Source organism: Mesoplodon densirostris, chromosome X, assembly GCF_025265405.1.
Source record: "Mesoplodon densirostris isolate mMesDen1 chromosome X, mMesDen1 primary haplotype, whole genome shotgun sequence".
Lineage (NCBI taxonomy): Eukaryota > Metazoa > Chordata > Mammalia > Artiodactyla > Ziphiidae > Mesoplodon > Mesoplodon densirostris.
The window spans coordinates 110009683-110024884 of NC_082681.1; the positions used below are offsets into that span (position 1 = coordinate 110009683).

Below are 15202 nucleotides of genomic sequence, written 5' to 3' on the forward strand. Positions count from 1 at the left end.
CAAACCCCTGCTGCAACAGCAGGATTTTGTCAGCCATCTAATTGAATGCAGGCGACCAAGAATCCGGTGAACTACAGCTGGAGATTTTGGAATCCGGCCTAGGGCACCATTTTTAAAGGTGGAGGGCCTGCTAGATTCTTCCCACGCCCTGTTAATGTAAGGGCAGGGAATGTTTCTATTCTCAACCCTTTTCAACAGTCCTGGTATTTTGTAAACCACTAATATCACTAACACAAGCCCATCCAACATTAATTTGGATAGTAGGTGTATTAATAGGATTTTAGGTGTAACAAGAGCTAAATATAGCTGAAGCACTTAGCAGTGGTGGCTCTGGAGTGAGGCTTTTTGATTAATTGCTAGCCAACCACCCCTGGAGTGTGCTTTCCTGATTAAGACAACTGACCGCCTCTGCAATGTAGGTAAGCTAACACACACATACTTCATATTGTGCGGTCCCTGTGAGGGTTTTTTTAACTCTTAAAATCTACTTTATTGAGGCATACTTTAAACACAGTAAAATGTACCCATTTTAAGTGTACAGTTTTTGAGTTTTTGCCAGACGTATGCACTCAAATAACCTTCATATCAATCAAGATATATAACATTTCAATCACCTAAAAAATACCCCTGTGTTCCTTTCAATTAGTTACCCACCCCGTCCCCACTCCCGGCTACCATCTATCTGCCTTCTGTCAGAGTATGGGTGAGATTTACCTCTTCAAGAATTTCATATAAGTGGAATCAAGCAGTATTTTTTTTTTTTTTTTTTTACTCTTTGTGCCTGACTTTTACCCAGGGTAATGTTTTTCAGATCAGCTCACAATGTTGCTTTCTCAGTAGTTAGTTCCTTTTTATTACAGAGTAGTGTCCTGTTGTGTGACTACACCACAATTTGTTTATTCATTCTACTCTAGTTTTCTTTCCAGTTTTTGGCTATTATGAATTAAAGCTACTATGCGCATTCACGTACACATCTTTTTGTGGGCATGTTTTTATTTCTTTTGGCTGAATATCTAGGAGTCGAATTTTGGGTCATAAGATAGATGTATGTTTAATTTCATGAGAAATTGCTAACCTGGTTTTCCAAAGTAGTTGTACTATTTTATATTCCCACCAACAGTGTCTGAGAGTTCCAGTTGCTCCACATCCTTGCCAACATTTAATATTGTCAGTCTTTTTGGTTTTTACATTGAAAATTTTAAAGTAAATTACAGACATTGTTTTTCTTTCCCCTAATTTCAATTTAGGTTGTTATATTTGGTCTCTGCAAAGGCCATCAATCTAATAATGTTGACCGAAGCAACTTGGATATGGATTAAATTATTTCCCTTTCTTAACCTCCAATTAGAATTGGTTCTGTGGGTGCCGTTTGATTATGGCAGTTAGTCATGTTTGCCAGTATATTTTTTCTTTTTTTCATTCTTTTGTTCATATATTCATTCAGTTTGTCAGTCAGTCCCTGAGCTGTATTAGACCTGTTTTTTCAGAGAGCAGTTGTATGTTAAGTCACTGGGAAATAGCGACAGAAGTAGGGGACAGGGTACTTGTCTTCAAGGAGCTTTTTGGAGCTGGGTTTATGAAACATAAATACACAAAAATGCAAGAAAAGAAATATATCTTGGCGTATATCAAGGCTTACGCAAAATTGAGTGAGGGCATCATCTAAATATAGATTTCTGCTAGGTGAGGTGAGTTGGGGCTTGATAGACAGGTGACAGTAGAAACCACTGTAGCAGAAATTGTTGAGCTGTTACTCCGTGCAGAATATTAGAATGATTGCACCTTAGAATATAAAGCTAAATGTTTATTTTAGTCCCAGTTTTATTTTACTTATTTTAATCTCTTTTAGAATAGCAGTATCTTCATTAGTACAGAATATGTACAGAAACAAATATCCATTCTGATACGGATTCGCAACTTTTCTTGTTGACATCTAGTATCTTTTTTTTTTCTTTTTGCGGTACGCGGGCCTCTCACTGTTGCGGCCTCTCCCGTTGCGGATCACAGGCTCCGGACGCGCAGGCTCAGCGGCCGTGGCTCACGGGCCCAGCCGCTCCACGGCATGTGGGATCTTCCCGGACCGGGGCATGAACCCATGTCCCCTGCATTGGCAGACGGACTCTCAACCACTGTGCCACCAGGGAAACCCTAGTATCATTTTTGTATGTTTAGCTTGCATCCAAATTTTTGAGCAAAAACTTCCAATTAGTACGTGTGTTTGTACACACATGTGAGTTTGTGGACTTCTTTTTAAGCCAGCTCTCTTTTATCCTGTGTTTGCTGAATTAGTTACTTTCTAGATAAATGCAAAATAGTTAAATAGAAGGAACCTGTGGGATCAGGTGGCCCTAAACCTGGAATGAGGGTTAACTGTGCCAATTTTAAAATACATCTCACACACAGAGACACATGCCTGTGTTGGGTAAGAAATATTCAAAATGTTAACAGTGCATATCTTTGCGTAATGGGATTATGGATGATTTGTTTACTTGATTTTATATTTTCCTTTCATTTCTAAGTTTTCCACAGTGAGCATGTATAACTTTGATAATCAGAAAACCATGTTATGTTGCCACTTGATTGTTTGCTAAGTTCTCATAGCTGTTTCAGGGAAATTTTCCCTGTTCTCTTTCACCTTGTGTAGCAAAGTTTCACTACAATAGAACCAAGATTACAGTCTAGAAAAAAGAAATACCTGTCCTTCTTTTCCCTCTTGGGCACAAGGACTATATGAGCTCCCTGCAGGCTATGCCACTGTCGCCCTCACAGAACTTAGCTTTCCTGATTGTCAAAGAGCAAAAAGACATTTTTTTTTCTTTCCTCATATTGACAGAAATTCACCTTTCCAAAATTGGGGCATATACAAGAGATTTTTTCCCCTAGCCTCTTGTTGTTGTTGTTGGCAAACCATTGGGAGTTTATCTGTGCCTTTTGAGAAAATAACAAATGATCTTTGTTTTCCCCCTTTTTTCTTCAGCTGACCTGAATAATGTCAGGTTCTCGGCTTATAGGACTGCCATGAAACTCCGAAGACTGCAAAAGGCCCTTTGCTGTAAGTATTAACCAGTGCTCGAAATACTTGATAGTTATTCTTTGGTTTAAAAAAAAATGGTTGGGAGTATTTGCTGTTGGAGTGGGGAGAAATAGCTCTCTCAAGGCCAGGTGTAACATAGAATTCATTTTTTTAAAGTATCTTTGGCTGAGTGTTCACCTAGACTGCTTTGTTACATTGTTTAGAATCATTCCTGTCACCATTCCTCAGCTACTGATGTTGAATTGATAAGATACCAGTAATTTTTATTTTCTAACTAATGGCGTTGGCATCCAGAATTATCTTTATGGAACTTGAATTATCTCCACCTGTTCTGCCTTTACTTCTTCTTATAAAATGTATTGAATATTTGAAGTATTAGCATCAGATTGCCTTACCCAAACCAGAGTTCACAGATGTGTATTGTTTTTTAGCTTGAATGCTAATGTTCAGATAAATACTGTCATAGAAGAAAGATGACAAGATTGTTTTTCTGCTTTTGCTAAATAGCTTATATCAGTGGGAAAAATTCCCAAAGTGTCATACAATGCTGCCTGTTCATCAGATAGTTTATATATGTTACCAGATATAATATTGTTTGAGAGCCCATGTATGTTGTTAATGTGACCATGAAACAGATAGGCACAGTCCCTACCCTGATGGAACTTACAGTCTAATGAGGGATATACAGGGTGTCCATAAGTCTAGAGACATAGGTGTATGTATATAAGATCATCAAGAACATCTACAATCTGTAAAAAAAAAAAAAACAAAAAAACCTCTATTAAGGCTTTATGGGGCTTCCCTGGTGGTGCAGTGGTGGAGGGTCCGCCTGCCGATGCAGGGGACATGGGTTCGTGCCCCGGTCCGGGAAGATCCCACATGCCGTGGAGCGGCTGGGCCCGTGAGCCATGGCCGCTGAGCCTGCACGTCCGGAGCCTGTGCTCTGCAACAGGAGAGGCCCGCGTACCACAAAAAAAAAAAAAAAAAAGACTTTATGGACACCCTGAGAAAAAGTGAAGGGACAGTTTCAAGGTCATGTGACAGTGGAAGAGCGGGTACCATGAGTTGTGGGGGTTGCTTGACGCGGTGGTATCTATGATACGTGAGTCCAGAAGGGTAAGCAGAGCTCACTCCAGAAAGAACGTTCTCATCAGAAGGCAGAGCATGTGCTGAGGCGTGGGGTCCAGAGATGCAGTCAAGAACTTCAAATACTGCAGCATGGCTAAAGCACAGGAGCTCCAGGGAGGGACTGTGGTAAAATATTCGGCTGGAGGAGAAGCAGGAGGCAGATTGTGAAAGGCCTTTTAAACTTAAGTTAAAGAGTTTAGAGGTCAGTGGGGAGCCGTGCAATGGGATGGCACGACGGGCTTGTCATTTAGAAAAATGGCTCTGGCTGTGGAATAGAGCCTTCACCCTGGCGGTGGTGTACACCTGCTGGGGGAGAGACTTGGTGAGCAGTTTCATTCGTCTAAACGAGCAATATGGTGGCCTGAGTTGGCAAAGGAGGAATGGAGATAAGTGGGGAGAGTTGAAAAATACGAGGTGGAATTGATAGGGCTTAGTGATGAGTTTAATGTGCCAGGTGAGGGGGAATCAAGGAAGATACTGAGGTGCTCACCTGGGGTGAGTGGTGGACGTGCCTGGCAGAGCTGGACATAGAGCTGTGGCGCTCAGGAGAAACATACGGGCAATGTTTAGGAATCATAAGCGTGCAGATGCTCGGGGAGAGTGTAAAGTAACAAGAAAACAGGATTTAGGACAGGGGGCAGACAAGGTACAGAGGGGACTGCAAAGGAAGACACAAAGAAGGTATACTGGCACATACTGCACGGGCAGAAAGAAGGGGCCTGCCACCGGGGTCAGATGCTGCTGGGAGGTCAGGGTGAGGTTGGCAAAAGTGTCCTTTGGATTTAGCCACGAGGAGGTCCTTAGTAAGTTTGGTGAGATCTTAGAGGCACGGGGGAGGTGGTGAAGTGGGCTTCAAAGTAAAGCAGAAGTGGGGATGTAAAGACAGTTGAGACGATTCTTGGAGAAATGTAGTTGTGAAGGGGAGGGGAGAGGGGCGGTAGTTAGCTGGAAGGGGCTGAGGAGTTAATGGAGCGCATGTGCACATAGGTTGAGAGACGCTTGAGTCTGTTTAAATGAATCTGAGAAGCGGGGACAAAACTGAAGTTGCTGGCTCAGGAGATACTACAACGTGTGAGCTCTCAGAGGAGAGGGGAAGGTAATCCAGAGGCCAAGAGAAGAAAGGGGACGCCTCTCTTCCGCTGTAAGGAGTGGGGCTGAGGAAAGCATCTGGGCCGGGCTAGGTAACTTAAGGAGACCTAGTGGGAAGCGGGCGAGGTATGCCCGCGGGGAGGGCTCTGTTTTCTGTGTGAAGGTGGAGGAGAGGGCCTGTGCTGCAGCTAATGGCAGAAGGGGATAGAGTCGAGGTTGGCCTTAACCTCTGTGGGGAAAGAGAGGGCTATTTTGAGAAGCAGCATCGTGGAGCCCAGAGTCTGCTGAGCGGTTTCCGACAGCACCAATCCGCGGGGGTGTTTCTCCAGGCACAGCCAGTAGTCAGGAAGCGGATGGTTCTGTCCCAGGTGGGCAGAGGCCAGCCGGGCAAGTGAAGTAGGGATTTGGGCCAAAGAGTGGTTAAGTGGTTGGAGTGCTGTCCGTCGCGTCTGCATGGGGTAGGAGAGGCTGTGAATTGGGGTGGAAGCTGGTAATCAGGAGGTAGGGGGATCGAGAGGCCGAGTGTCCAGGGAGGTAGAGGAAGAGATCGTGCAAAAGTGACTGGAAAGCCGAGACGTTGTGGTCACACAGCAGCAAAGCTAAACGTTATTTCAGAAGCGGAGCAGTTCGGCTGGCTGGGTCTAGGATATGACCATTTGCGTGGGCGGCAGAGGCGGACTGGATGTGAATTTCCATGGAGATGAAATAGGAAGCTAATGAACTGAGAGGCTGCCAAGGATGAAATCACCCCGAATTGGGCCAGAGTTGGGGAAGAGCAGAGGGCTGTGACCCCTGGCTGCCAGACCTTCAGCCATGAAGGCGTCTGACCCAGGGGGTCTGCAGAGGCTAGCCGTAAGGTAGTCAACTGGTGTTGCTCGTGCGTGGTTTTCCACATGGAGATGGAGAAGAAATGGCCTAGAAGTGAAATTATTTGGAAGGAGAGAGTAGGCTTTTCCTCCTTATCTTGGTCTCTCCAATGCTGAGCACAAAGCCTGGCACAGAGGAGGGCTTAATGTGTTTTCAAGGAATGGATGCATGAATGAAAGTAAATTCAGGCTTCCATTTCCCTATAGCTTACAGTCTGAAGCTATCATTTTTCAGCTATATAGCTGCCAAGTGGTTTTTAAAGGACTCCCCAGGCCTAGGATTTCCTTGGGGACCTGTTAATGTGCCACAGCTGCAAAGAGGCAGTTGGAGGTGCAGTGGAGTCGGACGGCTGGATGGAGAAAGTCTCCTGCCTCTTTTTCTTCTTCGGTCCCCACGCCGTCCCAGAGGTAGTGGCTTCCATTGAGAAAGGGGCAGTTATGAAATGGTTACTGCAAAGTGCTATAGTACAGAGAGAGATGTAAAAGTGAGATACGAAAAGTTCAGAAGAGATAATCAGCTGTTCCAGGTTATACTATGAAAAAGGCCCCAAATTGACTTCATTGGAAAACTCCTTTCCATAGTGTTCTTCTTGACCTTGGATTTAGGCATTATTCAGTTCTCCTCCTGTTAAAAACTCTTTCTATTCACATATGTGTCTCATTGTCTATGATTTCAGTGTATGTTAACATTTCCAATAAACGTTGGAAAAACAGGGGGATTTGATATTATAAAAAATTTTGGCCATGGGTGATTATAACCTTGTAATAAAGCTAAGCTCTGAATGTAGACTGTAGAATTGTCACTTTTAAACAGATTTGAAATTCTCAGCATTTCCTTTCTAAGCATGACTTTTCTCATATTTGAAAAAGATTTAGGTACAGCAAAATTAGGGTGTATTTATCTAAATTAAGTACTAGATTCTCAAGAAGGGTAGGAGGTTTCCACGTGTCGTATGAATATAGAATGAAGAGTTCACCTATCCTTTTATTATTGAAAACATGCGTGGTCACATTACTTAACTAACTGTTCAGTAAATGATTTCAGAATTTCCTCTTAATTTTAGATTTGCTCCGGCCTTTTTGTCATTTCTGTGCCTGTAAAGCCATGATAAAGAGCTATTCTCTGTGGTACAGACAAACAAAACTTGTCCTGGCTACCTTTTCCAACTGAAGGTCGTGTCCACTAACTCTTACTTTAATGAAAATTAATGGCGTTATCTCAGTGATTTCCTGATGCCAGTAAAGAGTTTGAATTACAGATGCCTTAGAAAATATGCCATGCTACCGCCACTAAGCACTTGGTCTTTTTCACTTTTTTCACTTCACTATCAAAGCTTCAGTATTGCAGAAACCTGAATACCACAGTTTTATCCACTATAGAGGATTTGCTGTTTAAGTCTAGAGCATCACCATTGGCCTATAATGTCCCCAGTTTGTAATCCGTTTAATGTTGCATGACTCCATACTGCCTTTCAAGGCATTGTGAATGAAAATTAAACGCGACAGAAAAGCAGAGACAAAGAGGAAATCTGGGTAAGAAGGATTTATAAACCGGTTCATATGGCTGATACCCCACTGAAAGTTATGAAGAAGATAATCTAAGCTTTTTCTTTCTTTTTCTTTCTTTACAGTTCTCAGCTGTAGTTCTCATGAACACCCTATAGGTTTGCAGCTTCTAAAATTAAAAATATAGCCAACTTCTAAGAGCAGAAATAAAAATGCACTTAACAAAGCCCATGTATTTAGTTTATTAGTGTGTGGTGGGTTGGAGAGAGCCCAAACCATAGGGCTAAATATACTGCAGTTGATAAATGTGACAGATATTCTGCAAACAAGAAGTATAGAACAATTTGCTTCTGTTCAGCAACTAAATCACACAGTAGAGAAATTTTGTACAGCCTGGAGTTGTCTGAATAGAGGCACAATGGCCAGACTCATCCTTACCATGACATACCAGGTTAAAAAAAAGGTGCTCCCTTCTTGGTACACGCACCTCACCTTTTGTGCATACACTGAAAGGTGGCATCAGATAGGGTTTGGTCACTAAAGAAGACTCACAGGACCCAGGGTAACATTGCTTACAAATCTACAGTCTCTTGCAGGCAAAGGTTACAAGAAGGCAACAGCGTTAGAGTATGCCTCCACCGCCACCAGCTACCTCAACAGCAAGGGGACCCAAGAGGCCAGTGTAATTATTTGTCCCTTCCCCGCAAAAATCTCCTTTTCCCGTATACCATTATATTATTTTTCACATAGGTTGGAGGCCAGGTCTCTGTTATTTCAGAATTCAAAACATCTTGAGGATGGAGCCAAACTCGTTTTCTCCACTTACATGGTTTGATGGGTATCGGTGCCCCAAGAGAGGGGTCCGGTAACAGGAGGCATCTCTCTCCCAGGGGGAGCACTGTAGTCCTGTTCGAAATGTGTCCAGTACCCACGAGTTGCTCACTGAGGGAAAGAAGGGTGGGTTCTCAGTCATGGTGCTGAGGCTGTTAAGGAGGACCTTGTAGGTTCCATTCTCGGGTTATCATTGGTTCCATTTCTAGTTGATATCCTCTTTTCTCCTGGAATTGGATTCCCTTGATGTGTTCTTTTTGCACCAGGCAGTCTTTTCCATCGGTTTGTCTTTTCTCACTCAAAGCAAATTCTACCTTGCCAGGTAGTCCTCGCCCAGCTCCTAATTCTCCTAAGATTCTTTTAGTTCAAGCAGTCCCATGCTCTTTGGTCCACCAGACATGTTGCCACTGTGTACTAACGTCTTTACTATAACTAGGAAATAGAATTGAGATACAGAAATGTTGAGTCTCCCAGGCAGACATCATAGGAATAGTAGTCACTCCTAAATGAACTTGGGTTTGGGTGTGCCACAGAAATATCTATAGCCGTCCACAGCAAATTTCTGGCTTTTCACCTAAGGCCAATGACATAAACTTGCTCTATTGAGGACACAGAGACAAGCGCACCTGACCACAGTTATAGTGTGATACTTAGCCTGGTCAATGGCCATGGTCTTTACTTGAGTTTCTGGAGCAGACAACACATGGGGCCAGAATGTGTCTCACTGATAGGTGCCCGAATTAAGACCGCATGAATATTAAGTATCCATGGGTATAATTAATGCCTCTTGTATATTTCATATACAATACACACTTTGTACTCAGTTGCCTCTGGAATATTACATATCTCTTGGTCCTTCAGTCCCTTTCTATGTTTAATATAAACATGCTGTTCTTACCATTTATCCCCAACACATCTCATGAATCCTGCCTATGTCAAACAAACTTCTGTACTCGAAACATCTTAAAAGGTTACACCTATGGTTTACAAACTACTTGATCATTTAAAATGGAATTGAAAATTCTCAAAAGTAAACGTATATTACTTCCATATTATCAACTTAATCCAGACTTCTGTGTGAAAACTTCAATATGAAGAAAACAGGTGTCAACAATAAACCTGAATGTCTAAGTAACAACAGCAACAAAAGTTCTGGCTTTTCAATCTCAGGGAAGTAGGCCCACCAAATTCAACTTAGTTTTTCCTCAATGATCCAAGCATCCCGATTTGTAGCTTTCCTCACACACTAACACTAGCTTTTCTTTTTTTTTTTAACACAGAATATTGTGACAGATGAGGCATATACCATATAAACTTTCTACCACATACCCAATACCTTTCATAATCCTTCATCATCACAATTAATGACCATGCCGTGTTCATTCAGATTATTATAAATCAGTGTTCTCCAGATATGACTGGGTAAATATTCCCACAGGGTACTTTCCAAAGCAGGTGTTTAATGACAGATGTATCCTGTGAAACAAGCACCAAAAGCCATAACCACTTTAATACCGCTCCATGGAGTCTTGGTCACAGTCAGAACTCCCACCTCTTCACCCAGTGCGTTCGATAGATTGGCCAGATGTCCTGCTCACTTCTTGGCTTTTTAAAAGGGCATCTGAGTCATAGCCAAGGGAGCATATTATTCTCTTATTTTAAAGCATCTTTCTAGGCACAAGCATTATGTTAGATTTTCCCTTTTTAATACCCATTTGGTGGCTTTCTTCCCTTGGCAACAATCTTATCTTTCTTCCTTATTGTTAAATTTTCATCCAAACTCTCTCCCCCAACCAAGAGTATATCCCCTGGGTTCAGCCACTGGACTAGTCCATATTTAGCTGGTAGCAGGATAAGACATACCTGGGCTTCCCCTTTCCCTTCCCCTTCTCTTCCCAATTTTTGATAGGGGGTCACATTGGTTCCATACAGAAAAATGGGGCTGTCCTGTCCACTAGGCAACAAAACATGTGTGACGGTCAGCCCCAATTAGGTGAGGTGTGAGAAAGGGGTAATCCAGTCCATCAGTCCCTGTGGAATTTTTTTTTTAATTATTTTCAATTTTATTTATTTATTTATTTATGGTTACGTTGGGTCTTCGTTGCTGCATGCTGGCTTTCTCTAGTTGCGTTGAGCGGGGGCTTCTCATTGTGGTGGCTTCTCTTGTTGCGGAGCATGGGCTCTAGGTGCGTGGGCGTCAGTAGCTGTGGCTCGCGGGTTCAGTAGTTGTGGCTCACAGTCTCTAGAGCGCAGGCTCAGTAGTTGTGGCGCATAGGCTTAGTTGCTCCGTGGCATGTGGGATCTTCCTGGACCAGGGCTCGAACCCATGTCCCATGCATTGGCAGGCGGATTCTTAACCACTGCACCTCCAGGGAAGTTCCTCTCTGGAGTGCCCGAAAGCCACAGACCTCCCATTTTCGGGAACGACTTCCAGCCCGCTGGCGCAGAGCTTAACGCTCCTGCCCTCACCTGAAGGACTACGTCCTGTGCAGGCGCATCTCCTCGTCCCCGTCCCCATGCCGCGTCACACTCCCCCTGCCCCTGTGGAATTCTTGCACTTATTTTTCAACTTATTTTTCAACTATTGTGCACTTACCTTTCAACTAGGTAAGGTATTGTTTTGGGATATTACCAGCCTTTGAGGCTCTTACTTGTAGCCCCAGTCCAGGGACTACTAGTATGGCACTGAAAAAGAAAATGGTGGTAAAGTAGGGAACACCTGTAAGTTCCCCCACTTGAATTATCTTTTTAATTGTAATTGGTCTCTCAGGTGTCACCCATTTATCAAAAAGTGCTAGTTCCCAGGTTCCTTTAGTTGGAATTCTCCCTGCAGGCCAGAGAGGGTGAAGCTCAATGGAAGAAGGTTCTGAACTTATTTGAGCTTTTGCTCCTGCAATCAAGGAATTGAATTTTTAGCAGACTTACCATCAGTTTGCTATCCCCTTCTAATCCATTCCGTTAGCTCCTGGAGTTCAGGTTCTACCATTTCCAGTTTCCAGTAGAAAGTTATATCATTGATAACGAATTTCAAAGCCTGTGCTACTTCAAACCATGGGTAGCTTGGCAACCAGCATCAATGGTTTATTTTCATCCCTTTTGTTAGAATCATCTTTCTTTCCTTTTAAAATAACGCCTTACCCATATTTTCAGCTAAGAATGAGTTGGGGTCTTCTAAACAATCTCCATTCTGGCACTAATTGCTCCGGGGATGATAGTTAAGCTCCATAGCTGATGAGGACTCACAGAACCCAAATGACAGTCCTTACAAATCTACAGTTCATGACTGTAGAAAGGAAAAGCCTACAGTACAGCAACAACATTAAAACAAGGATATGCATCACAACCACAGGGTGCCTTCCAGCATAGGGTCTGGAGAGGCCAAGTACAAGCTCCAAGTGCCCTCCCTCTACCAGGGCCATACCAGGATGCACTTGATCTCTTGGATCAAGAACCACCAGTGTGAGCACACACCACTTTAGAAACCAGGGAGCACTGACTGGAGTCTCAGCCAGGATTGCTTTTAGCTGCTGGTAACCTGGACGTCTTCTTCTTACATAGGCAGTCCCAAACCCAGTGGCCTCCCTGAGACCAGGTAAAAATGGCTAATGTTATTGCTAGCAGCAAACAACTGTGATAACCTGTAACTCATGGCTACCCATCAATACAATGAGCCACTTCTTTTCCTTGCTTTGATCAAAGGGTCTGCGTTGTGTGGCTGTTTTAGCAAAACGTCTCTTGCCAACTTCAGCACCTCTGGAGTTAACCCTCACAGCAAAGATAACTATAGCAAAGTGCTTGACTTTCTTGCTGGGCAAAGATTTGCTTGGAAAGTCCTTCAGCCTGAAGTGTAAGCTGCCTGTAGAATGATGTGCTGTCCACAACAGCCTCCTCTTTCCGCAGACGCCTTCTGCTGCCTGGGCCAAAAAGTCAGCAGACACATAGGAGTTATCGCACCATTAGCCGCCCGCCCCTGTCTGTGTCTGTACTAATTAGGTTACAGGAGTGTTTATATTGTTAACCTGGGGTATCCAGGTTGACCCATGGGATGAGCCTGGGGTTGTATGGGCACCATCGGGCTTATTCTAGCCAACATTTTGGTGCTTCTTTTTTCTCCCAGTATTATTGCTAGTAGAGAATGCGGGGTGGTTTTCTTTTCTTTTCCTGTACAGCCTGTAAGGACACCTTCTGCCGCCCACCTTTCTGCTTTTCAGTACATACCTCCATGTGTCCTGCCATAATACCCAGAGCAGGTCTCCTCCTGTCCAGTCTCAGTTTTCCCAACTGCAGGACGATTCTAAAGGTGCTTTTGAGTTCTCAAAGCCTAGGATTCTGTAAAAGACAAAAAAAAAATCCATCTGATCTCCTCACTTGTGGCATATGAGGAAAAGAATAGAGTTAGCATTTGAACCCAGGATGTTGAGGATGATTATGCACAGCCAGCACCTCAGGAATCATCCACCCCATCCCATCCCATCTCCTTCCTTTCCTGCCTTTCGTGCTTAGCAGAGAGGATCCTGGAGAGCCGGTCCTTTTTTTGTCTGGTCCCCCCCTGTTTCACCCCACACCCCTGATGCGTGAGGGGCACCACCAGATGCTCTCTATTCTTCAGTGGCGTCAAAACCTATAGCATCTTCTACTGTCAAAAATAATTTTTTGAAAGAGAGGGTCTATTAGAACATACTTGGGTTTTTATATAGCTTTAAAATGTATTCCCCAGTGAATACACTAAAGGAGAGAGAGATTTTCTCCTAAATGGAAATTCCTAGCTTGAGGTAAAAGGGTAGTTTTACAAAATTGTGTCTGCTGGTTGCTTGTTGAGGCTTCTAGAAGCAGCTAATCATTATGTTTAATGTTTCATCAAAGAATCGCAAGGTATTCTTTAAGATGCTCATTTTGAACAGTTAAGTGTGTGTTTGTGGGGCAATTACATCGTCTCTATTGATTTTCTCACCTCTTTTCAAGTCCATAGTATCGGCTCTATACACCTAAATAGGAGTCTTTTACAGATTGTTGCATGATAGTGGAATTCTGTTTGATACGTTTGTTTTGGGAAAATGAGTTCTCTGGTCTTCTGTGATGGATCATTCTTGTGTTTAACCACATTTGGTTTTAGCAGAGCGCACTGCACAGTATTTCTCTCCCAACGATGTCACCTCCCCGCTCCTGTTATTTCAGAGCATTTGCTTTGCGCCCCTCTGGAGCTATTTATGCTCCCAGTTTCCTATTCTGTGTGTCACCCCTTCACCTGTATGGAGAGAAGAGTAGGCCCAATAAAAAATTCACGCCATTTCGCTGTTGGTTATTTGTTTCCATCACACGGGGAAATTAAGCTCTTCATACAAAAGTGAGTCTCAAAATTCTCACTTGTTAGTTCTCATATCCTTGGATATAAAGCAAAAAATGTATAATGATTACGGCAAAGTAACAGAAAGAAAATACTAGAAAAACTTCAAACCACCCATCACTTCCTTCAATACATAAAGAAACATGTTGGGAATCCTGGTGTTTGGAGGAAATCTGCTCCTCTTCTGCTAATGCAGACGGGGTGCTGCATCCCTAAACGTTCTCATTACCTACACCTGCAAACGTGTCCTCAGAGAAAGTCAGGCACACAGCAGAGAGGACGAAAGTTCTAGTCTTCTGTCTCTGCGTGTCTCTCTGGTCTCCCATACAGTCCCCACGCGGCCTTCCCCTCCTCCTGTCCCCCTGCCTGCTTGTGTTGTTATGTTTTTAAGTCCTTTTTTCTTTTTCCTTCCTACCTCCCTTTCAAATCAAGTTACATTCCTTTCTGCCACTTGAAACAAAGTCTTGGCTTCAATGTAAAGAGGTCATTCCTTTATCTTTCGAGTATTTTTAAGCAAAAGGAGTGGGGGCTTGGCTTTGATAGGATGAGTGCTCAGCCAGGGTATTTTAAGGAAACTGGTCCATGGAAGCAGAGAGGTTTACTCACTGGGATGAAAGACAAAGGAAAAAAAAAAAACCTCCTGCTTCCACCCCCAGGTCTCCTTCATGCTTCCAGGGAAACTTCAAAAGGTTACTATTTTCCTTTTTGAAAAGAGGAAAACATGCACTACAGAGGTATTAACCTACATAGGTATTAACCACCATTTTGGGGGTTCGTCCTTAACATTTAATTAGAAGTAGCCACAAATAGTAACTAGTAAAATGCATTCAAGCCTTAAATTTGCGTCTGTTTAGTATGGGGCAGGCTGTTTACTGATTGGGATGGTGGTGTTTATCTGCAGTTACATTTATAATTGTGTTGCCTCCCCCCGCCCATACTTGAGAGATTTATTTAATTACCATTGATTCTTGCTCTCAAAGGACTGACCAGAGCTTGGATGTATAAGGTGTTATAAAAGCAATGTTGTTGCATTTCCAATTTGGCTAATAAATTGGCTTTACAGAAAAGCATCTTTCTGTGACACTTGGGAGTAAAGCTTACGGTTTGCTGATGTTGGGCAGTGTTGAGGCTTCACTTTTGATAAATGTTGGTCTTTCAGTATATGATTAAATACCACCTCAGATCACGGGAACCTCCACCCCCCCCCCAAACTTACAAAGTTCTTAGCGGACTTGAAAAGTATGTTGTAGACTGTAATTTGAAGGTGAAAGGAGAAATAAGTGAGCCTTGTATCTGAAAACTGGATAGATGATGCATTTATTTTAGCTTGCCTATAGAAAATCTGAGTGAAGTTGATTATTTTTTCACCTAGTGTTAATGTAGCAGAGAGATTAGGAGGTGACT

The 15202-nt window shown here is 43.0% G+C and overlaps 1 protein-coding gene across 5 annotated transcripts in view; it reads left to right on the plus strand.

Moving 5' to 3' along the window:
- The window catches only part of DMD (dystrophin), a 1698782-nt gene that overhangs the window by 1582471 nt on the left and 101109 nt on the right, over positions 1–15202 (plus strand). For all 5 annotated transcript variants that reach the window (XM_060087208.1, XM_060087209.1, XM_060087210.1 and 2 more), the window contains one exon: positions 2978–3052. In XM_060087208.1, the coding sequence (XP_059943191.1) occupies positions 2978–3052 (75 nt within the window). The remainder of the gene's footprint in view (positions 1–2977; positions 3053–15202) is intronic.